Below are 25,438 nucleotides of genomic sequence, written 5' to 3'. Positions count from 1 at the left end.
CACATCTCCTCTTGACCCTGGAAACCCATCCTCCATCTTGCTTACAGAATGATTCTTTTTTTTTCCCTCATTAAAAAATTTTTTTATGAATAAACAATTTTTTATCTTTATTCATATGTGCATACATTGTTCGGGGTATTTCACTATCAAGCCTATCACTATTTTGTTCAAAAGTCCTCAGTGGCTTCCCAATATTCCTAGGATAAAGTCCATAGGCTTTATCCTTAAGATGGCTTACAAGCCCTTGGGATCTGGATCCTGCCTAGTAATAATAAGAATACGTATATTTTTAACCATTTCTTATGTGCTGTGCTTTACAAGCATTATTCCATTTTATTCTCACAGCAACATATAAGGCTAGATCAGCATGGTCCACGTTTTGTAGATGAGAAAACTTATTAAGGAGAAATTAGGGAACTTATCTACAGTTGTACAGCTAATAAAGTACCGGAGACAGGTGGGTCTAATTCCAGAGCATGCGCTCTTAAATTTTCACATTCCCCTCAAACTACTTCAACCATGTTGAATCACTTTCAGTTCCTAGAATTCATTTGCTCTCTCCTGCCATGAGGCCTTCACACATACTATTCTCCATGTCTGGATCCACACAAAAATCTCATTGTGTGGGTAATATTTATTCTTTAAGCTGAGTGTAGTGGTGCATAACTGAGTCCCAGCACTGGCTGTGGCAGGAGGATTCCAAGTTCAAGACCACAGCAATACCTTGACTTACAAAATAAATAAATGTGATTGCCTCTGGGAAGTTTTCCTTCACTATCTAAAATTATTTATTAATTTACTTGTTTATTAAGGTCTATCTCCCTTTAGTAGAATGTCAAAATTGTTACCAGTGGTTCTCAGTTCTTAGTATGACATTCACCAGGTATGAATTTGTTGCATCGATGCATGCATGAATGAATGATGGGGAGGTGTAGAAACTCTTATCTACTGAAACTGATGAGAAACAGAAAGAAGGCAATAACTCCTTCATTCACTGGGTACTTAGTAGTAACTTCTGGGTCCCAGCCAATAGAACTTTTAGCCCTCTTGGGGGAGACAGAAACATAAACATAGTTATAGAACAGTATAAGCAAAGTACCTCTTATAATAGGGACAGGAATAAAATACTCTTGATGGAGAAATGAAAAAGAAATATGCCTATAGGAAAACTTCACAATAGAGGAAATTCATGAATCCTTTTGCAGAACGAATGAAGCTTGAAATACATTTCACCTGTGAAAGGGGAAAGGCGCATTCATTATGTACTGGGGCACTTTGCATCTTATTTAATTTTTACAATAGCTCTATGTTCTTATTCTCATTTTATAAATGTAAGAATCAAAGTAAGAAAACTCAAGTAATTTGCCCAAGGTTACAGCTATACATTAATAAAGGAGTAGAATTTAAACCAAGTCTGACTGGTAAGGCCCATTTACTTACCATTTATATTGTAATCCATTGATACTGAAGCCAGTTTACTTTTATTTTTAATATAACTTTTAATAAGTTTGGTTATCTAGTTTCTCATGCTTATATAAATAACCAACCAAATGAAAGGTCAAAATGAGACCAAAGTGTAGTATAGCAAGTGAAAGGGCAAAAAGCCCTAAAAATTAGACACAAAAAATTTAAACAAAATATGGATCACATTCTACATTACTTGATGTGAATAATGATGACCCCATTATGATAAATTGCTTGTTACAGTGACTGTGTTCTAAGAGAGAAACAACCTTTTATGCTTACAAGAGTAATCTTCCAGTATCTAGAAAATTAATTCTTTGCTGGCAAAATTAGTTGTAATAATTGTTTCCAAAGTGTTTGTGAGAAAAAATGTCAAGATCTTAATTGAGCGTCTTCATTTTATGGATATGACTATTTTTCTGTTGCTTTATATTAAAGCCAGTAAAGAAAAACTGTCAGTTTTAACATACATATCCAATTAAATGATGAAATTCAAAATTTTCTTCTACATGACTGAGCAACACATGTGAGTTAATCTATGGATTGACAAGCATGGATAAAGTGTTACTGAACAGTCTTCATATCTACAAACAACATTTCTCTTAAAAATCCCATAAATTCCCTAATAAAAACAGTATACATTGGCTATAGACAAAATGGGGGGGATTACAATATTTTTAATCTGCTGCATTTGCCATTTAATGGTATGCATGTAAAAAAGAAACAATTTAGGCAAACACAAAGCTGGTTGAAGCATTTCTACCACCCACCCTATCCGGGTCCAACTTTTCAAGCTGAAGATGTTAGCTTCTTCATAACTTAAGTTTTTATTATTTTATATAGTTCGGGCGGGAGGAGGGGTGAGGTTGCATTTAGAAAATAAATTCTGTTTGTTTTGTTTTTAAGGGCAAGAAAAATTGTTTCATCAATTACCTTGAACAAGCTGACTAGGAAGTCTTTAGTATCATTTATTGTTTTAGAGGATTTAAATGTGAACCTTTCCACAGAACACTATTTGTAACAATGTGAAAAGTATACTGGCTACACTTAGAAACTAGTAAAAAGAAACAAAGACTTGACTTGCCATGAACTACAACTTCCATATATTTTTCTCCAAGCAATGCAGTTTTCTGTCTAAAACTCTAGAAAAAACAATTCTTGTTCACTTATATTTGAAAATACTTTTTAGTTTATCTTGTTCACTGTGGGCCAAAAAATTCAGTGTACAACAGATGCTCTAATGCAGAGTGAATTCCCAGTAACAGTTCACATAATAACCTATAAGCAAAACCAACGTAAATAATTGCAAATAAAATTTCACAGTATAGTTGTACTTAAAATGCTCTTCCTTACCTGGACGCTCTTCAGGATAAACTCACTTTTCTCCCTTACATCTTTAAAGGGGCACCTCTTAGAAAGCATAAGTAGATGAGCAAGAAGCTTATTCAACCCGTCCAAAGAAACAGCATTTGAAAGCCCGTCTGATGGACGACACGATGTCTCTTTCACCGAACGTAGACACTCGGTTTTTCTCAAAATGCTTTGCCTAATGTTTTCCAGGGCTGCCTCTCTAGTAGTGGAATCTCTGCTGCACAATCCGTCCCATCTTACTTCATTTTCTCCTTCAGCCATGACAATCCCAGTTTTTCCTCTGCAGTCTTCAGTTACCTCTCAGCATGCCCCAAAGCACTTTGTTTTTTAAATGAAAAAAAATGTACGAATAAAGTCGGAGAAATCGAGTTCGTCATGAAAACACACGTCTGTGTGACATTTGGAACCAGACGTGTCTTTTAAATTGATGCTTTCAATCGATAAACAGGACTGCTCACCCTCTCTCTTCTACACGAACGGGCGGTCAGAGGCAGAAAAACAAAAAACAAACAAACAAAAACAAAGTTGGAAAGCTGCAACCTTACAGCGCTGGCTTTGCTGGACAGGGAGTCACGGGGCAGTGTTCTCCGTCTCGCAGTCAGCGGATATCCTCACGTTGTGGAGCTGTCAAATCCGTGCTCTGCCCCAGAAGGCTGGTAACAGTTGAACGCCCTCCAGCCATTGGGGTTTTTGTCTGTGCACCACCGGTTCCCGAGCGTTCCCACCCCGCCCCTCCTCCGCCGCTAGTCTCCGCCCCCTCCGCGCCTCGGAGCGCCTCAGCCACCCGCCCAGCGCCCGCGGGGAGGATCACCCGGAGGCCGGCAGAGAGCCCTGGCCGCCGAGGCCCGAGACTCCTGGGTGGCGAACGTCTCCGCCAGTTACTTGCTCCGGGGGCGACGGTGATGGAGTGAATCCCCAAGCCCAGCCGGCTCCGGATCCCCGGAAACACGCCCCGTCTCCTCCAATCCCGACGTCCTCGCCCGACGCCTCCAAGCCAGAAGGCACAGGGCACACCGAGCAGTCCTCGAGCGCCCAGCTGAGCCGCAGAGCTGGCGGAGCAGCAGGGCAGAAGGCGCAGAGCCCGCCCCTTCGCCCAGCCCCATCGGTGGGGATCTGCCCAGAGGGCGGGAGCAGGGAGGGGAGATGGGGTCCTCACCCCCAGTCCCTCCCCTTTCTCCGCCCGGCACAAACCGGGAGCCGCCCCTGCCCCCAGCGTCTGCTTCCCCGCCCTAGCAGACACGACCCGCCGAGGCAAAGCCATTGGAAAAAAGCTCCGCCCTCTAGGCTACCTCCAGACCCCGAGCTTGCTGCGCGCGGTCGCCAACCCTGGCAGCTGATGCGCGTGTGCGACAGCGGGCAGGACGCATGCGTCTGCTGAGGCACTTAGTTTGCGCCGGCAGGCGTTTTCCGTTCCCGCACGTTGGAGCTGCTGGCCTGGAGAAGGAAAGGCAAGGAGCACGCTGAGATTTTTGTCACACGAGACAGGCGTAGCAAGTAAAGGACGCATCGGCATCCGTGGGAGAAATTGCATGTAAATTTAAGATTAGCCTAAAAATAGTGACAGCATCTTTAATGCCAAACCCCAGATTGGAAAGGGAGGGCGTCTCCGCGCTGACTTCTGGGTAATGTAGTTTTGGTGCAGCCGGCGCGTACTGTTTGCGACAGAAACTACTACTCCCAGCGGCCACCGCGACATTCCCTGTGGCTGTCTACTAACCAACGGTTTGAGAGGCAGGGGTTGACTGAGAGCGCCAGTCTGGTAAGCATTGTACGTTTGGCTATGACTTTTCCTTTGGTAGGATTTTTGCGTTCTCCACGTCCTCAGATTTTGAAGACAAAGCCATTGAGGGTTGCTGTCAATAGTTGAGGGAGTTTTTCCAGTGACCTAGGAGGAAAGGACTAGCACAAGTGCTAAAGCCCGGGGTCGTGATGAGGCGAAGATTTGGGAGTCAAAGATGCGGAGGGTCAGAGAGAGGCCTAAATAAGACCAGACAAGAAGGATGCTTGAACACGGGCTCCGGCTGCTTCCTCCGTTGTCGCCCTGGCGTGGGGACTCGCGCTGAGTGGATTAGGGAGTCAGTGCAATCGCACCTTTGCCTTTGCATAGGGATGTTCCGTACTTTATTTGCTCAAATATCCCAAGCACGGTTTTGAACGCAAGTTGTCAAGTCCGTTTTGTATGAAAAGAACTGTCAGTATTCCTAGGGATGTATTCTTCCGGGTTTTAAGGATACTGTATGAAAAGAATCCTATTAAATTAAAATTTAATTCCTATTAAAATTTCCCAAATTTATAAGCCATTCTTGAGAAAACTCAGGTTTGAAAAGCCATCAGTGGGCTGGTAATCAGATTTTTAATTGTTCACGTTGCAGAAATAGATGTATTTCTAAAATTTTAAACTTTTCTAGGCCTTGAGTATATACAACAGTGAAAAAGATTGTCTTATCTTGTTAGAAAAACCAGTGCTTAAGAATACAATTACAATACTATTGGATATTATTGGAGTGGTGAGGAGATCATTTAGTTCAATCTTATGAACTCAGGGAAACCTTCATCCCAGGGAAGGTGAAGACCAAAAGAACAACACCTATGCATTCAGTCAACAAATTGCTGATATGTGCCAACTATATGACAGGGCATTGAGATACAGCATCAAGTACTATCATGTCCCTACTATCATAGAGCTTGCATTCTAAGGGGGAATAATAAATAAATAAATAAATAAATAAATAACTATGTAAACTATATAGTAAATAAAGTAAAGAAACCAGCCTAGAAGGAGAATGAAGAATGCCAGGTTATGGAGAGAAAGATTCGCTTTTAAATAAGGTGGTCAGATTAGAACTGTTATCAGAATCGTTTGTCCAGGCTGCCTGCCACTGAATACCAGCATTAGGGAAATGAGCATCTATAGGAAGGAGTCACGTTTGTTCAAGGACTTGAGAAGATAGAGGAGCCCTTTTTTGCCTCAAAGCTTGAGGAGACAAGAGTACAAAGGGCTTCTATAGAGGGAAAAGGGGATACAGTGAGAGTGGTCCAGAAGAATATGAGCTGCCTGGGGAGATTTCACAGGCTGTGTTGGTGTCTTTTTCATCTAGGCCTCTCTTCTGTAACTCTAAAACATCGCAATTGACCTGGATCTCCTGGGGCCAGTGCCTGCATTTTCTTTTCAGACAGACACTTTTCTGCAAGTTAATCCCTATGATTTGCATTAATTGGTGCTACAACAAATGTTATTTACCATAGAACTAAAGGAAGGAGGGTTTATAGAGGTCATCAGAGGTTCTGGGTTCTAAAGAAAGACATCCAGGGTTGGCAGAATGGCTCAAGTGGTAGCACACTTGTCTAGCAAGCATGAGGCCCTGAATTTACACCACAATACCTCCAAAAAGAAATGAAAGAAATTTCATCCAGCAGTTAAAACCTTAATCAGCTAGTCTAGGTGGGTCTTCTCTTTAGCAAAAGAATTAGGGCGGGGTAGAAGGAGTGGTTGTGGCGCAAAGGATCATCTCAGAGGAGCCCTTGTTATAAAACTAATAAAAAAATGACATTGGAAAGGATATGAAGCAAGAGAGAGTAAACCATCTATATGCCTGGGGGAAGAACATTCATGTAAAGAGAACAGCTAATGCCAAGGCCTGTGGGCAGGAACAAACCTACCCATTTGAGAAACAGCAAAGATGTTCAGTGGCTGCAGGAGAGAAGAATAACATGAGGTCACAGAGAAAGGAGGTAAGGGCAGGACATCATGCAGGTGATTGAAATGGCTCTGAGCAAAGTGCCCAGGGGCTCACACCTGTAATCCTAGCTTCTCAGGAGTCAGAGATCAGGAGGATCAAGGTTTGAAGCCAACCTGGGCAAATAGTTCTCTAATCCTGATCTAAAAAAAACCAACACAAAAAAGGGGTTGGTGGAGTGGCTCAAGTGGTAGAGCACTTGCCTAGCAAGTGTGAGTTCAAACCTCAGTACCACCAAAAATAAATAAGTAAGAAAAGAAAGGGCTTTGACTTTTTTGATTGATAGGAAATCATTGGAGGATTTTTTTTTATTGTTTTATTATTCATATGTGCATACAAGGCTTGGGTCATTTCTCCCCCCTGCCCCCACCGCCTCCCTTACCACCCACTCCGCCCCCTCCCTCTCCCCCCCCTCAATACCCAGCAAAAACTATTTTGCCCTTATCTCTAATTTTGTTGAAGAGAGAGTATAAGCAATAATAGGAAGGAACAAGGGTTTTTGCTGGTTGAGATAAGGACAGCTATACAGGGAGTTGACTCACATTGATTTCCTGTGCGTGTGTGTTATCTTCTAGGTTAATTCTTTTTGATCTAACCTTTTCTCTAGTTCCTGGTCCACTTTTCCTATTGGCCTCAGTTGCTTTTAAGGTATCTGCTTTAGCTTCTCTGCATTAAGGGCAACAAATGCTAGCTAATTTTTTAGGTGTCTTACCTATCCTCACCCCTCCCTTGTGTGCTCTCGCTTTTATCATGTGCTCAAAGTCCAATCCCCTTGTTGTGTTTGCCCTTGATCTAATGTCCACATATGGGGAGAACATACGATTTTTGGTCTTTTAAGCCAGGCTAACCTCACTCAGGATGATGTTCTCCAATTCCATCCATTTACCAGCGAATGATAACATTTCATTCTTCTTCATGGCTGCATAAAATTCCATTGTGTATAGATACCACATTTTCTTAATCCATTCATCAGTGGTGGGGCATCTTGGCTGTTTCCATAACTTGGCTATTGTGAATAGTGCCGCAATAAACATGGGTGTGCAGGTGCCTCTGGAGTAACCTGTGTCACAGTCTTTTGGGTATATCCCCAAGAGTGGGATTGCTGGATCAAATGGTAGATCAATGTTTAGCTTTTTAAGTAGCCTCCAAATTTTTTTCCAGAATGGTTGTACTAGTTTACATTCCCACCAACAGTGTATGAGGGTTCCTTTTTCCCCCGCATCCTCGCCAACACCTGTTGTTGGTGGTGTTGCTAATGATGGCTATTCTAACAGGGGTGAGGTGGAATCTTAGCGTGGTTTTAATTTGCATTTCCTTTATTGCTAGAGAATGTGAGCATTTTTTCATGTTTTTTTGGCCTTTTGAATTTCTACTTTTGAGAAAGTTCTGTTTAGTTCACTTGCCCATTTCTTTATTGGTTCATTAGTTTTGGGAGAATTTCATTTTTTAAGTTCCCTATATATTCTGGTTATCAGTCCTTTGTCTGATGTGTAGCTGGCAAATATTTTCTCACACTCTGTGGGTATTCTCTTCAGTTTAGAGACCACTTCTTTTGGTGAACAGAAGCTTTTTAGTTTTATGAGGTCCAATTTATCTATGCTGTCTCTTAGTTGCTGTGCTGCTGGGGTTTCATTGAGAAAGTTCTTACCTATACCTACTAACTCCAGAGTATTTCCTACTCTTTCCTGTATCAACTTTAGAGTTTGTGGTCTGATATTAAGATCCTTGATCCATTTTGAGTTAATCTTGGTATAGGGTGACATACATGGATCTAGTTTCAGTTTTTTGCAGACTTCTAACCAGTTTTCCCAGCAGTTTTTGTTGAAGAGGCTGCTATTTCTCCATCATATATTTTTAGCTCCTTTGTCAAAGACAAGTTGGTTATAGTTGTGTAGCTTCATATCTGGGTCCTCTATTCTGTTGCACTGGTCTTCATATCTGTTTTTGTGTCAGTGCCATGCTGTTTTTATCGTTATTGCTTTGTAATATAGTTTGAAGTCAGGTATTGTGATACCTCCAGCATTGTTCTTTTGACTGAGTATTACCTTGGCTATTCGTGGCCTCTTGTGTTTCCATATAAATTTCACAGTAGATTTTTCAATCTCTTTAATGAATGTCATTGGAATTTTGATGGGAATTGCATTAAACATGTAGATTACTTTTGGGAGTATCGACAGTTTTACTATGTTGATTCTACCAATCCATGAGCATGGGAGATCTCTCCACTTTCTATAGTCTTCCTCAGTCTCTTTCTTCAGAAGTTTATAGTTTTCCTTGTAGAGGTCATTCACATCTTTTGTTAGGTTTACACCTAGGTATTTGATTTTTTTTGAGGCTATTGTAAATGGAATTGTTTTCATACATTCTTTTTCCATTTGCTCATTGTCAGTGTATAGAAATGCTAATGATTTGTCTATGTTGATTGTATATCCTGCTACCTTGCTGTAGTTATTGATGATGTCTAGAAGCTTCTGAGTTGAGTTTTTTGGGTCTTTAATGTCTAGGATCATGTCGTCTGCAAATAGGGATATTTTGACAGTTTCTTTATCTATTTGTATTCCTTTTATTCCTTCTTCTTGCCTAATTGGTCTGGCTAGGAATTCCAGTACTATGTTGAATAGGAGTGGAGATAGTGGGCATCCTTGTCTGGTTCCTGATTTTAGAGGGAATGGTTTCAGTTTTTCTCTGTTAAGTATAATGCTGACTGTAGGTTTGTCATATATAGCTTTTATAATGTTGAGGTACTTTCCTTCTATTCCTAGTTTTCTTAGAGCTTTTATCATGAAATGGTGTTGGATTTTATCAAAGGCTTTTTCTGCATCTATTGAGATGATCAAGTGGTTTTTGTCTTTGCTTCTGTTAATGTGGTTTATTACGTTGATTGATTTTCGTATGTTGAACCACCCCTGCATCCCTGGGATGAAGCCTACTTGGTCATGGTGAATAATCTTTTTGATGTGTTGTTGAATTCGGTTTGCCATTATTTTGTTGAGGATTTTTGCGTCAGTGTTCATTAAGGAGATTGGCCTATAGTTCTCCTTTTTGGAGGTGTCTTTGCCTGGTTTTGGGATAAGTGTAATATTGGCTTCATAAAAGGTGTTTGGCAGTTTTCCTTCCATTTCTATTTTGTGGAACAGTTTAAGGAGGGTTGGTATCAGTTCTTCTTTAAAGGTGTGATAGAATTCAGCAGAGAATCCATCAGGTCCTGGACTTTTCTTTTTTGGGAGACTCTTTATTGCTGCTTCAATTTCATTTTGTGTTATAGATCTATTCAGGTGATTAATGTCCTCTCGGTTCAATTTTGGATGATCATGTGTATCTAGAAATCTGTTCATTTCTTTAAGATTTTCAAATTTTTTGAATATAGGTTCTCAAAGTAGTCTCTGATGATTTCCTGGACTTCCATGGTGTTTGTTGTTATCTCCCCTTTTGCATTTCTGATTCTACTAATTTGGGTTTTTTCTCTCCTCATTTTAGTCAGGTTTGCCAGGGGTCTGTCCATTGGAGGATTTTAAGATGAAGGTATAATCTAATTTATCTAAATGACCACTTATAAATTATGTTGAGCATAGAGTAGAAGCCGAAAGACTGATGAAGCTAATGTAATCCAGTTGAGAGATGACTGGTTTGGACCAGAACAGTAACAGTAGAGGAAATGAGAAGAGGCCACAATCTGTATATATTTTATAGTTTAGGCAACAGATTTTACTCTGACAGTAAGAGTCAACTATGGTTCCAAATTCTCTAGCCTATGCAACTAGAAAGAAGAAATTGCCATTTATTGTCATTGGAAAGTATGCATATTTATAAATGGGGGAGGGGAGAGGTCAATAATTTAATTGGCCATGCTAAGTTTGAGATAGCTTTAAGATATTCAGGTTAAAGTATGAAGGAGGCAGTTGGACAAATGAGTCCTCAAGTAAAGCAAAAGATCTGACTATAGATATAATTTTGGGTTTCATAGTAATATTTTAATAATGGTTATCAGCAAAGGAGGTACTCTATGGAGTTTGGATGGATTTGATGTTACCTGAACTTGTGTCTATGGAGGGAGCAAGCTAGTGAAGAGAAGGATACTCTCAGTGTGGTATCCTAAAGCCAAGTGAAGAAAGTGTTTCAGGAGGAAGGAATTTGCTCCAGGTTCAGTGAAATGAGGGCTAATAATTGACCACTGTGTTTAGCAATGCAGAAATTATTAAATAAAAATATAGGAAGCCATTGTTTGGACTAAACTCTTGCACTGGGCCTTAGAAGATCAGACTAAAAATTCAAATAGAGTTACCCATCCTGAAGTTTCAGATCACCAAACTCTCTGACTTTCTGAGAAATCAGAAGAGGAAACTGAATATCCTAAACTGGCCCATTGGCATGACAATGAAGTTCCCTCTGCTTTAATCCTTACAAATAGTAACCTGAAGCAATCTTATATTCAGCAATCTGCCATTTTTCTGTTATTCTGTCCACCTGTCCTCAGTTTACAAGGAAAGGAACTTGGAAATGACCAATGTGATTTTTGTTCTTTGTTTCTGCTCCCTTTAGCCCTTCTCTCTCTATAAAGCCAACTGAATTGGAATACTTACATTTTATAGAATGAAGTGTTGACCAGTTCTAGAGTTGAGAGTAAGCTAATTTAAGATTTTTAAATTGTTGTAATTTTGTCCTTTGGCAAGGTCACTGGAGATCTTGATAAGAGCAGTTTTGGTAAAGAATATAAAAGGCAGATGGACATATTTTTAGGAGAGTATGGGAGAACTGGAGACAATAAGTATGGATACAGAACCTTTATTATTGTTTTCTTTGTTTGGACTGATGTAGCTCATAAGTCACTTTCTCAGAAATGTATCCCTAATCAGAGAAATAAATGCTCCTCTTATACTCTCACTGTACTATGTATCCTTTCTTGTTAATATGTTATAAATGCAGTTTCATAATTGTGCCATAATTTGATTAACATATATCTGTTCTAGTAAAGGTTAAACACATAAGAGCAGTGACTGCGCCTGGTTTTGCTCATCTTATCTCTATCTAGCTGAGTACAGTGCCTGGCACCTAAGGTAAAGTCAGTAAGTGTTTGATGATGTCAGGCACTGTGGTGGTGAATGTTTATAATCATAGCACTGTGGAGGCTGTATTATGTCCTTGCACTTCTCATTCAGATTAAAAAAAAAAAAAGGTCGGGGGGGGCGGTAAGGGGTATTGCTCAGTGGTAGGGCTAGAATGTGCTAAGGCCCTGGGTTCATTCCCCAACACTGAAAGAAAAGAGGGAGAAGAAAGAACAGGGTAATAGGTCATCTTGGCACACCTGTATTCCCAGCTGTTTGGGAGGTAAGACTAGAGGATTCCTTAAGCCTAGGATTTCCAGCCCAGCCTGGTCCACATAATGAGACCCTTTTTCAAAAATAAATACTTAAGCAGTAGAGCACCTGCCTAACAAGCACAAGGTCCTGAGTTCAAACCCCAGCACTGCCAGCAAACAAACAAAAAGACAGTAGGGTGTTGTACATGTAAAGGAATGAATGGATGTTGCTATTTTAAATAAGTAGTGTTCTAGTCTAGGAAAATCTGGCTGGTCTCTAAGAAGGCTCATGCATTGGCATTCATTATGGAATTCATTGATGAATTTACTACTAAAAAAAAAGGGAAACCCAATCTTGCCAGTACCTCAGAGTTTGCGAGAGAGCTACATTCACAGGTGACTAATAAATTTATCAGAATGAAATTTTGTTAATGTACTTTGAAATATTTGCCAAATAGACAATTGATTCTATTGTCAGGTTTTTGTTTGGTTGATTTTTCCTGTTCCTTGTAGGAAAATTACACAAGAAATCAGGTTGCCTAGGAACCTAGAATCAGAGAAAAGGAAATTAGATATATCATGTGGTCATTTAATAGTATTAAGTTATGGGAAATTTCCATAGTAGTAGAGCTTTTTTGTTTTGATTCAAGACAAAGTATCTTTTATGTAAGCCCAGGCTAGGCTTAACCTCATGATTCCTCTTGCTTTAGCTTCCTGAGTGCTAATATTATAGGCATGTGTCATCATGCCCAGCTCACTTTAACGTTTTGACTTGTAGATTGCCTGAACTTAGATCTGCTCCTGCTGGTTGTCTAGGTAAGATCGTCAAACTATTCATAAGGGTATTCATTGTAAAGTCAAAACTTAATTGTCACCCAGTGTTAGAGCTCAAGAATTTGGCAAAAGCTTCAGTTCAACGTGTTTATAAGTTCACCTCTCTTTCAAATGAATTTTAGAAATACATGAAAACTTCAAGATTACCTAGCCCTTTATTTTGTAGATACATAAAGTTATGGAGAGGTTGATATACTAAGCTAGTGTTGTCATCACCACCATAGTAAGACCAAGTGTAAGGTCCCACAAGCAAGTAGTAGTGTTTGGGAGGAATCTCTGTAACCAAAGCTTATAAAAACTATAGTAGGTTTTGTACTTTTCTGAATTTGTTTGACCTAATTAAAACAAATTTGTTTTCTTCCTCCAAAATGATTTTTTGCGTTTCGTTTGAATTCTGTTGCTCAGTTTTACTTTGTTATCTATGGACCCTCCTTATTTCATGAATTGCTTTAATGCGAAAATGTTGCAGCATCTACCATGTGATTTTGCTACATCATCATTTGCACCCTTGATTATCCACTAGCTTTACAATTTTATGTAGGTTTTGCCATTTAGATATACTATGGTAGTTATTTACTAAATAAAAGGAGCTTAAATTCGTGAACACTACAGTCTTTAACTTTTTTTAGGATAGTCTCTACTCTCCCATACTAGAAATGAATTTTCATGTGGTATGCCACAGACAAGAATGCTTTAGACAATATGCTCCTATTTCTCTTACCAGTTGTTTTTCTTATTATCAATTACATATCTCACAGTATCTTAATAGTAGTTTCCTGTGTAGAGTTGCACTGAAGATTCCATATAAGTCTGTACTGTGAAATGTTAATCTCTCAAGAGGATCCTCAAAAAAGGTTTCTGTTGCAAATACGTTTAGGAAATGTATGCACTATCCCTGTTGTGCAGGTTCACGATAACGATAGCATGTTAAAGATGATGATGATATTTGCAGGTAAAGAAATCAGCTAATTTTGTTTTACCTATTTCTCTAAATTTATTTGCCTAGAAATTAATTTAGAAAGTAACTCAAATTAACATTCTGTGAAACTAGTATCCTGTAAGTCATACTTTGGTAAACACTGCTTAATAATATGTCTCCCTAGTGGGTTGTAGATCTTTAATCTTTATTAAAACAGAACGTATATTCTTTCTTTCTTTCTTTCTTTCCTTCCTTCCTTCCTTTCTCTCTCTCTCTCTCTCTCTTTCTTTCTTTCTTTTCCTCCTCTTCCTCCTCCTTCTTCTTCTCACTACTACTACTACTGTTACTTTCTGGTTCTGGGAATTGAACCCAGGGCTTTGCACAGGCTAGGCAAGTGCTGTACCACTGAGCTACATCCCCAGCCCAGGTTTCATTTCTTTAAGTCAGCTTATCTTTATAATTTTCTTTCTAGTGTGTATCACCCACTTCCTCCCAACTTTTCTCTTAAGATTTAATTTTTTATGAGCATAGTCATTTAGTTCATCTTTATTGAGCCCCTGGGAACATGTATTAGAAATATAAAGATGAATAAAATGCCATTCTAGTTCTAATATACTGACTAATGGGGCAGGAGCCATCTATACCAATACTTCCTCACATCTTTATATAGTTGTAGAGATTCATGATCACCATTTGTCATTTACCTGTTTGCCTAACAGAATGAGAAAAATGTTCTTGATGTGTGCTTTTGTAAAGAATTTGTTAAGTCTAAGACATTAAAGGTTGAAGTCAGGCACACTGATTTACTCCTATAACCCTAGCTATTTGAAAGCAGAGATCAGGAGGATTAAGGTTTGAGGCCTGCCCAGGCAAAAAGTTAGTGAGGAAACCCCCTCCCCCAAATCTCAACAACAATAACAACAAAAAACCTGGGCATGGTGGGGCACATGTGTAATCCCCGCTACACGGAAAGCACAAGTAGGTGGCACACATCTGTAATCCCAGCTACTCAGAAGCATAAGTAGGAGGACTGTGGTCCAGGCCAGCCTAGGCAAAAAGAAGAGACCCTATCTCAAGAATAACCAAAGCAAAAAGGACTGGATGTAACTCAAGTGGTAGAGTACCTGACAAGCACGCATGAGGCTCTGAGTGTAATACCACATGCACACAAAAAATGGTGGTGATTAAATATTATTTTTTATACTACAAAAAAAATGTTGCCAAATATAATTTAAAAGTAAATCCTGATGTCAGAGATGTTAAATGTGAAATACGTACAGTAGTAAATATTGACTATTAGACTTAGATATGTTGTTTTATGTGTTTCTGTTAATTATTGAATGACTACTAAGAAGTCTACTGAATAGATAATGTGATATGTTCCTTGCTTTTGAAGAACTATAGAGTTAAAAAAAAACTATACAGGAGGACAAATGTGTGCAGACATTGCTAAAATAAACTATAATTAGTAAGTATATTAAAATAATGTTAATGACAATTGATGACTTTGTAAAAGTTATGAATTACTAACTTCAAAAGCCATCTGTTGTTAATTTTTTATTTCATTGTTATAGGAAATGGAGGGTGGATAGGAGGAAGAAATGGAAGGAAGTATTCATGGGTGTGTGTGCGTGTGTGTTTAAAGGAGAGAATAGTTTCCTCTAGTTTGTCATCTTAAAGGTATTTTATATTTTTCTCAGTTGTGATCTCTGTAGTAGGTCTGTTTGTAGGGAAAATAATTCTGGTAGTTTCATGGTTGTTTTCTTTGAAAAATTTGCAAATTGAATTATGCTTCCCCAAACATGTTTCTCTGTGTGTGGATTTATATAATGGAAAACTTTTTTAACCTTAGCTGGCATCTATCTGCTATGAGCTATTGTATTAGTTGACCCACCTGTTGTATGTCCACTCAGAGAATGTAAACTTATTTTAATTTCAGCTTAAATGCATTCACTAAAAAATAAATCTGGTAATTAAAAAAAATCCAAGACCAAATATAGGGAACATTGGATTATGTCTACTTTATGGAAAGCAGTACAGTAGCAGAAAGGATACTACATCTCACACCTGGAGACCTGAGTCTAATTCTGACTTTGGCATATTTTAGATGTGTGGCCAAGTCACCTAATCATGTTGTCTGTTTCCTTATATCTTAAAAAATGATTCTGATAAGAGTAATGACACTTTTAGAGTTGTTAGAGCTTAATTTGATGTGTAAAAGCTTTGTAAATGATAATACTTTTCAAGTGCTTGTTGACAATTTTTACATTATGTCTTTTAGTACAGATATGAAGATTTATTTGCACAGATTAAATTTTTTCTAGGTTCTGGTTGTCAAAAAGTATTTGAGAAGAGGTAACTAAGAAAAACTTATCTAAAATCGAATATGATTGGCTGGAGAGCTAGTTTCAAAACATGGTAAGAATAGGAACCTTAATGCCATAATTTAAAAGACACTTTCAGCATTTGGCACATTGGAAATTGATGAAGAAGTGGAACATTTAAAAGCACAGTAATATGTTTGAGGTTTTTTTGTTTTTGTTTTTATTTTTTTGGTGAGACTGAGGTTTGACCTCAGTCAGGTCTTGCAAAGTAGGTGCTCTACTGCCTGAGCCATGCCTCCAGTCAATTTTGTTCTATTTTGGAGATGTGGTCTCTTGAAATATTTGCCTGGGCTGGCCTTAAAACTTTAATCCACTTGATCTCAACCTCCCAAGTAGTTAGGATTACAGGCATGAGCCACCAGTGCCCGGCTGAGAGTAGTATGCTTTTGTAGATTCATTTTAAGTAAAATGTATTTTGACGAAAGTAAGTTTCCATTTCGGCTGTGAGGAAAATCAAATTTTGTCCTTTTGCCCTCTGTGCTATGCAACAATATATGCTATTCCTCAGTGAGACTTTCATAGCTGTGCCAACAACTCTAGTTTAGAAAAAAAAAAAAAAAGTGAGGGCCTAATGGCTTCTCTTTACAGATCAGCCTGTCAACATCCCAGTCCATCAAGAGATTATTTCAGCCCTTGAAAACAGTTGTTTCCTCAGACACGAGTCAAAAGTCAACGTAGTGAAGATACTGCAGCTTGTTGTAAGAACTGGAATTAAGAATTTAGAACTCTCTTACCAAGGGGAACAATGTTATGACAAATCTATATGTGTTGCTTTTTCCCAGAATAACTCAGACACTACTGTTTAACTAGAACTCTCTTTGATCAAAATGACAGACATCTTCCTTTTGCCTCATGCTATGATAACTTTCAGTTGAATAATCTTGGAGTTCTACCTGGCTTTTAATTCATTCTAGTTCAGCAAGCATTTAATTATTGAATTAGGTACAAGGTTATAAAGATGAGTGAAACTTAATCCCTGTGCTCAAGACTTTCAATTTAATGGGGAAGACTTACATAGATTATTTCAATATAATATATTAAGCTTATAGACAGATATGTACAGAAGAAAATTAGCCCACTCACAGGGAGCCAGGAAAGGGTAAACTTCATGGACAGATTAATAAACTGGTGCCTTATATGGTGGGTAAGAATATTCTAGGAAGAGAGAACAATATGAACACTAGGGCAGGAGAAAAGAAGTAGAAAGAGAACAGGTCATGGAGGGCCCTCTGTCCTGAGAAGGTATATGGTCTTTATTTTAAAGACATTGGACCATCACTGAAGATTTAAACACTGAAATGACGTAGCTGAGTTTAATATTAGAGCACAATAGAGACATAATAAAGGATATTTTTTGAATGATCTTACATTAATAATACAAGAGGATTTCATTGTGATAATTCCATACATATGTACAATGTACCTTGAATAAATTCACCCCCTCCTTGTATTTTTACTAAGGATAATTTAACTAAGACAGGATTAGTAACAGGAAGATCACTTCAGAGAACAGTATAAAACTCCAGGCAATAAATGATGAGGGCCTAGACTAGGATACCTAGACAGTGATGATAAAGACAGAGAAAGTGGACAGTTTAAGAAATGTTTTAGATGCTGAAATCCTCAGGACTTGAGGGTTGGAAAGTAGGAGGATGATGATCCTAAGTGAAATTAAGAATACAAGAAGCCAGGTGCCAATGACTCACACCTGTAATCTTAGCTACTTGGGAGGCTGAGATAGGGAAGGTCTCAGTTTGAGGCCATCCTGGGCAAATAGTTTGTGAGAACCCCATCTCCAAAATAAACAGAGCAAAATTAACTGAAGGAATGGCTCAAGCAAGCAGTATTTTGCCAGCGTGAAGCCCTGAGTTCAAACCCCAGTTCTACCAAAAAGAATGCAAGAAGAAAAACAATGTTTAGGGAAAGATGGCATGTTACATTTTGTGTGTGAATCTGAGGTGCCTTTAGGACATTCAGGTAGATAGCAACTCAGTGTTAAAATTCAGAGAAATAGAATAGGTGTGGTGACTCATGTCAGTAATCCTAACTACTCAGGAGGATGGTGGTTCAAAGCCAACCCGGACAAAAAGACCCCATCTCAACCAATAAAAGCTGGGTGTGGTGTCACATACCTGTCATCCTAACTATGCAGGAAGCTCACATAGGAGGATTGGGGCCCAGGCTAACAAAAGCAAAAAGAGGCGGAGGTGTGGCTCAAGTGATACACTGCTGCCCAAGGCCCTGAGTTCAAACTCCAGTATCACCAAAAAATAATTGGATACAGTATCTAAAATATAAAGATTTTGAATTTCAATACAGGTAGTATTCCTTATCTGAAATGTTTGGGAGCACAAATATTTTAGATATCAGTTTTCCAGATTTTAGAATGTATGTATTAAACTTTACCAGTTGGGCATTCCTAATTCAAAAATCCCAAATACAAAACTTTTTGAGCATCAATATGACCCTCAAAAACATTTCAGATTAGGGATGTTCAACCTGTAATAGCTAAGTAAAATTTGTTGAGTGTTTGGTGTGTGTCAACCTCTGTTCCACTACTTTATCTTGACTCAAATACATGTAATTCTCTGAAATAGGTGGATAATCTTAAGATTTCTATCACACAGAGAGAAGGAAAGCTTAAGAAATTTGCCTAGGATCAACACAGGATTCATCCCTAAGGAGTCTTGTGGAGGCTGCCTCTAAACCACTATGCTATACTGCCTTATAAAACAATACAGATTATAGGTACATTTGTTCATAAAAGAGAATGGAAACGTGAAAATGCATTATAAGAACAAAAAAAACCCACATAAAGGTAACATTTTTAGAAATGTAAAGTAAAAGTTGCAGGACTGGGGGTATGGCTCAAGTGGTAGAGTGTCTGCCTACCAAACTCAAGGTCCTGAGTTCAAATCTAAGTACTGCAAAAAAAGAATATAAATATATTTTATATATTACATATAATATATAACATAAAAGTTATATATTATATATATGTTGAAAAAAATATAAATATATTTTATATTATATATAATATATATGTAATTATATGTATTATATATATATATATATATATATATGTATTGTTTTTAGGGCACATGAAAACCTGAGAATTCAGAAGAATTAGGGATCTATGAGACATACAGGAGGTTGAATTATTACAGGGAGGAAGAGAAGATTTATGCCAGAGATGAATATTTACAAAGGCTCAGTTTTAAAGAAACTGAAACTCCCAAGAAAGAATGATAGTTTACTATCACTGCTACGTCTACCACTGTATATTTATATAATTCTTTATAATTTTTCAGAGCTAGGAAAAAGAAAGTGAGTTAACTAAAATTATACACCGTGTAAGTGTCAGAAACAGGAAGAATCTACGTCTTCTGATTCAATCAGGTTCCCTTTTCCATTACATCCTCCCCAGATCCCCAGAAATGAAGAGAAATGCATAAGAAAAGAATTAGTCCATCAACACTAAATCCAAGAGTAGTAGTAGCTCAAAGCTACCTGTAGTGGTAAGGAATGAGTCATTGGTGCGCTGTTGGAAGAAACTGTCATGCTTCTAAAATCTGATGACCTTTCCCTGCATTTTGCCTGCTGATTGATGTAAATGATAGCAAAGTTGCCAAAAGAAAAGTGCTTCGGTATACAAATAATTGTGTTTTTCTTCTGTTCTCAGAACTGTTGATGGTGGTTGTCTTCAGAAATAGGAAAGCTGTGGGTATAGTCAGAATCAGCAGTCCAGGAATAGAAAATTTTTTACTTTTCATTTTGTGCCTTTTTTGTGCTGTGTAAGTTTTGTTACCTATAGTTACATTTCTTTCCTCTTCTGTTAATAGGGCTTTCTGTATAATGGGATTATGGCACACTTTTTAAATACTTTTAATTATGTAGTATATAAATTTTACCAACAGATTTCGTCTAATTACTGAGTAGGTTGACATTGTCACATTGACATTCAAAGTAGATTTTCTACAGATCAATGTAGAAACAATATCATTATACTTAGAAAAGCAGTGGCACTATAAAACTAGTATTCCATTATTTCTGTGGTAAAGTAATTTTAACTTACAGGTAAGGCTATGGGAAACATCACTTTCTGGTTCTTAAAAAATCTCTTTACTTACATACATACATGTATGCATTTCTTCCTGTGATACGACATGGTGGCAGGGAGGAGGTAATCTGGCTGGGAATGGCAAGGAAGTATATTAGAATTCTTGTACCAGTTACTCTACAAAATCCTGTGCTATGAGGAGTCTGAGCACCTACACCCACTACAAGCAGGGAAGAGCTAGCAGTGGTTGTTTGTATAACTGGTTTATTTGTAAATTACATATTTAAATTACGGAACTCCTAATCACCAACTGTGATCAGTTGGTGCTTAATTTCACTCTAAATCAGTTTTAATCCTCTAGCAACTTATTTGGATGATTCGCTTGCTGTAGAATGAAATTTGCAGTTTTGTAAGATCTCAGAACCACTGTGGTATGTAATTTTTACAGTGTTTTACTAGTGCCCTTGGAAAAGATGGTAAATGTGTTTGAACTAGAATTATACTGCTTTTCTGGAAAATTATAAAAGTGGTACAGGAATTTTTTTCCCACTGTGGTATCATCAAAAAGGGGTTAATTTTCCTTAAAAGGAACCAGGATGCTCTGGATACAGTGAAAATATTATGTTAGTGACCATGGGTTAAAGAAGGAAAACAACTTGTTAGACTAGGACTGTAAATCATGATTCTTGGCAGGAACAGAGTTTGCTTTTCATCCTGCTGTGTCTGGACAGTTACCAGGGCCTATGCAGGACTTTACTATTGGGTTCTCAGAGTCCCAGAGAGTATAGAAGTGTTTATGTGGACTCCACATTCAGATGTGAGCCATTTAATTTCGTTCTTACTATTTGTTTGTTTGTAAGAGAATAGGAATTTTTATACTTAGAGGACTTATAAAATTGCTTAAATATGATATGATATGAAGAAAAGAATTTTTGTAGTTTTTAATAGTCTGTCTTTATTTTATACTTCTTACTTCTAAGAACAAATCAACACCTACATGAAATTGTATATTCAAGAACTAAAAAATAGCATACACATACATACCCCACACACCCTGAAAAAATATTCTGGGCATTTAAAATAGCTTGGTTTGTATTCCATTTGCTGTATTTCAATGGTTCTAAGACATGTATTTTATTCACAGCTTAAAAATTTCTAAAGTAGAGAAACATCTTGTAATTGTTACTGGCTTGGATTAAAGCCAGATCCCTTCAGAAAGGATTGCATTTACCTCTGCTAATTATTTGCACTACCAGCTTTTTTGGTGCTGCTGGTGATTGAACCCAGGTCCTTGCACATGCTAAGGGGATACTCTACCACTAAGCTACACTCTCAGCCCCTTGAGACCATTTTAAATTAAATTCCCTGCCTGGAAAATTTTTGATTTATTAGAGTTTTTGTTTTGTTCTGTTTTAGTTTTGACCCCACTGATAGTATGAATTCACATTGCAAAGCTGTGTGAATATCATGCTTTAGACAAAATTCTGTCTGATAAAATTTCCTTTTGTCTCCTGCTGAGCAGTTTATTTTCATTTGCCCTTCATTGCATTTGTAGCTCTTTGTTGTTCCAGCTTTTCTATCTTGGGTATTTTTTTTCTTATAGTACAAAAAAGATACATCTTATCACAGATGGCTTAGATTTTATCAAAGACTGATCAGACACTTGCCTAGGCCCTTACTTACTATTTCAGAATCTCTTCTCTCTTCTCTTCTTTCCCCTCCCAGCACTGGGGTTTGAATTCAAGGCTTTGCACTTGCAAGGCAGGTGCTCTATTACACAAGCCACTCTCCCAGCCCATCAGTAATATTTTGAAATCCTAAGAATTATGATTTACTGAAATTAAATATTAAAACACCAAAATAAAGGGAAAAAAAGCAAAGTAAATTAAAACATTGCAAAAATACATAGGAAGGCATAACATGTGGTCTTTAAAGTTAGGATAGTATTTACTGAATCATTGGGTTCAACCATAACAAACATTAGCATGGGAAAGTACAGAAAAGTTGTTGAACTTATTAGTTTCAGGGGGTTCATTTTACAAGTTTTTGTTTGTTTGTTTAGGCCCTGGGTATGCAGTGCCCATTGCAGATCATAGGAGTTTAGACTATAGGACTATACAGAAAAAAAGTTAACAGATCTATTCTCACTGAGTTGATATTGATAAAGGAGGTATGAGACTTTACAAATGAAAATATATAAATGTCCACAACAGATATCCATATAGATAATTGATAACACATAACGCCAGCTATTTTGTACCTTTGCAGAAATTTAGTTGGCAAAAACTGTCTTAGTATATTTTTGTTTCTTGTTATAAAAGTAACATGGGTTCATTGTAGAGAATAAAAAGGCAGAAATAAGAATATGAAAATCTGTTGTCTATTAACATTTTAATACATTTAGTCTTTTATCTATGCCTACCTTTATGCTTTTTTTAAATGGGCTATAAATATACGATGTTATATTCTTCCTTATTCACTGTATATTAACTCAGGGCCTCAGGCTTGCTAGGCAGGCGCTCTTACCGCTTAAGCCACTTAAGCCACTCTGCCAGCCCAAACTTGCAAATTCTAAACTTACTGGGTACAAGTTCACTAAAGAAGAATGTAACTACTAGGTAAAACATTGGTAAGCCTAATTATTTTAAATTCAGTTCTTTATAAATTTGCTTGGAAATTAGGTAGCTTGAGTTAACTGTGTACAAGAACAATTTAGTGCTATATTATAATTTACAAACTATTTGTAAGAGATTGGCATTACTTTGTACTCTTAGAAAACTATTTATTGGCTAGGAATGTAGCCCAGTGGTAGGTGTTTGTCTAACATGTGCAAATCTCAGCATTTATTCCCTAGCACTTCTAAAGAACACAAACAAAAACCTGCCTATCATAGTCATGTAACAATACATGTCATGTGTTCATTCATTCAAGATAACATGTTTGAAAAAGGCTCAGTAAAAATCTATTAATAGTTATAAAGTAAACAAACCAATTTTTCTGTATATACTATTGACTTTCCCATTGTGTTCTTTTCTACCTCTCTTTATTTTGTGTTGGTCTTGAGATTACAAACTCAATCAGACTGATAGTAGAAACCTTACCTTATGTGCTTTATATTTTTGCAGGGCAGAGAATATTAGTCATAAATACTAAGTTACTACTTGTTCTTGTTTTGACTCCCTTGTCATCACTTTCTCCACATATCTGATCCACAGTTTTTGATCTCCATTGAGGGTGTTTCTTCCTCTATTTGCCTCCTAAATGTTAGTAGTTTTAGTATTCTCAACTCAACTCTTTTGTCTCCTAAATCTGTGATTCTAAGCTTTTAAAAATTTTTCCTCAACACATCTAATGAGGACCACAAAAGATAGGTAGTAGTAGTTCTCTAATGGACAAAGGCAGTAAATATCAGCCAGCCCTTTTGTACAGGTTCCTATGCACACACTTGAAAATTGCTATTTATTTATACTCTCCCTGGGTAATCTAATTGATATCCAAATCTAAGTCTCTAAATCCAGCCTAGACTGCTTAATTGACCTCCAGAGCCATATTTCAATCTGTTTTCTTGAAAATGTGTCCATAAGCATATCAAATTTGACATGTCTAAAACAATTATTTTCCTCAGACTTGTAGCTCTTACTGTTATAGTAATCCTACCAAAGATTCCCTGAAACCACAGATAGTATCAAAACCTGTATGTGCCATATTTTTCCTATATATACACACCTATGATGAAGTTTATTTTATAAATTGGGCACAATGAGATTAACAAAATAGAGCAATTACAACACTACACTGTAAAAAAAAAGTTCTGTGAATGTAGTTTCTCTCAAAAGAGTTAGGACAGATATTAATATTTTCTGACTGGTAAAGCCTTGGGTAACTAAAATCACAAACAAGAGGGAACTGCTGTATTCCATGTTTCCATTAATTCCATCACCATGTATTTACATGTTCAAGTGTTTTTGAGTCTTTCCTATCCTCTATTCCATTCAAGTTGGTTTCTAAGTCCTTTCTACTGTATCTTATATTTTTCAAATTCATCTCATCTATTCTTGTCATAGTTCAGGCCTCTATCTTCCTTATTTGAATGATTTCAGTTACCTTTTAAGTTATCCTTCTGCCTATAATTTCTTCTCCTTTCACTCTTTCCGCCTCAGGCCCATCTCAGTATACTTGTCAATGTGAAACCTGGGTATGTTATTCCCTTTTATGACCTTCATTGGCTCCCCATGGCCTGGTTTGATAAAATTCAAACTCCTTAGTGGCATATACAAAGTGCTATCAGTGTCCTCAGTGATTATATATTCTGGCTTCTGTAATTATGTATTTCCAAATCTTGTGTTTTTGTTAAACGTCTTATTTGTTTTGGTTTTTGTCTTTTATACCTTTCCACAATGTCTGGTGAGCCTTGATTAAAAACATGTATTTAATTAGAAACTCCAAATTCCCCTAGTCTTTCATTCTTATCATCTTTGGTATGTTTGGTAACTTGTGCTGTCATATTCCCTATAAGCATACTCCATCTCCACTTGGATATACAGACTTACCAACATCCTGGTAACTGAGTCTTCCTGCTTTCAGTCTGGTGGCCCACTCTCAACTGGGCCCACTGTTTTCCAGTCCAGAGATACTCTGTTATTTCCTTTTCAGAGAAAAGAAACAAAACAAAACTTCCAATCTTCCCACATGAGGGTATGGCACTCTTTTGACTACATGGAGCAGAAGGGATTTGAGCATACAGTTTACTTCTAAATTAAACTTTCAACCTGTTCTCTAGTTTCAGCCCTATCTTAACTACTGCTTACAGAGGTGCAGCTAATTCTTGAGCTGTTTGAGAGTTCTACAGGATAAATTTAAAAGTCACTTTCTTTACTTGGGCTAGGAGTCAACCCTAAGCTGGCTCCTATGCATACATCTATTTTCCATTTTCCAAATTTTTGTTGTCACTTCTCCTGATCTCTTTGTCTTTGCACTTTTATATCTTTCTTTAAAAATTTTTTTCATTATTGTAGTTGGTTTCCAAGAGAAAGCTAAAGTCAAACTGTGTATGTCCACTCTACCTTATGTGCTTAAATTTCTCTTTCAAAACTGTTTCTTACTATACTCTGTCAATCAGGAGCAGTTATATCATCTCTCCTCTGTGCTCCATGGCATTCTGTGTATGCTTTTATTAGGGAACTGAACCCACTGAATTGTATGTAGTTTTTAACATGTTTGTCTCCCCTTCCACACATTGTTATACATTCAGTCTCTAGAACTTTTTCATCTGGTAAAACTGAAACTCTAAAACTCCTCATTTACTCCTTTCTGACTACTTTTTAGGTACTTCATATAAATGCAATGATATAGTATTTGTCTTTTTATATTTGG

General features: G+C 37.4%; 2 protein-coding genes across 13 annotated transcripts in view; one reads left to right on the top strand and one right to left on the bottom strand.

The window, feature by feature from the left end:
• The window catches only part of Sesn1 (sestrin 1), a 94,691-nt gene extending 91,209 nt beyond the window's left edge, over nucleotides 1-3,482 (bottom strand). The window contains exon 1 of the mRNA XM_020175346.2: nucleotides 2,818-3,482. Coding sequence (XP_020030935.1) covers nucleotides 2,818-3,096 — 279 coding nt within the window. The 5' untranslated portion in view covers nucleotides 3,097-3,482. The remainder of the gene's footprint in view (nucleotides 1-2,817) is intronic.
• A 756-nt stretch (nucleotides 3,483-4,238) lies between these two features.
• Nucleotides 4,239-25,438, top strand: part of Cep57l1 (centrosomal protein 57 like 1) — a 62,928-nt gene continuing 41,728 nt past the window's right edge. For 4 of the 12 annotated variants that reach the window (XM_074077178.1, XM_074077189.1, XM_074077143.1 and 1 more), the window contains exon 1: nucleotides 4,397-4,594. The gene's annotated coding sequence lies outside the window, so the exon portion shown is untranslated. Of the gene's footprint in view, nucleotides 4,367-4,392; nucleotides 4,604-25,438 lie in introns of those variants that run through there. The other 8 variants (XR_012449127.1, XR_012449126.1, XR_012449128.1 and 5 more) reach the window with 5 other exon arrangements.

The sequence above is a fragment of the Castor canadensis genome, chromosome 1 (genome assembly GCF_047511655.1).
Source record: "Castor canadensis chromosome 1, mCasCan1.hap1v2, whole genome shotgun sequence".
Lineage (NCBI taxonomy): Eukaryota > Metazoa > Chordata > Mammalia > Rodentia > Castoridae > Castor > Castor canadensis.
Note: the sequence above shows the minus strand (reverse complement) of the source record. Positions and strands in the feature narration are given on the sequence as shown.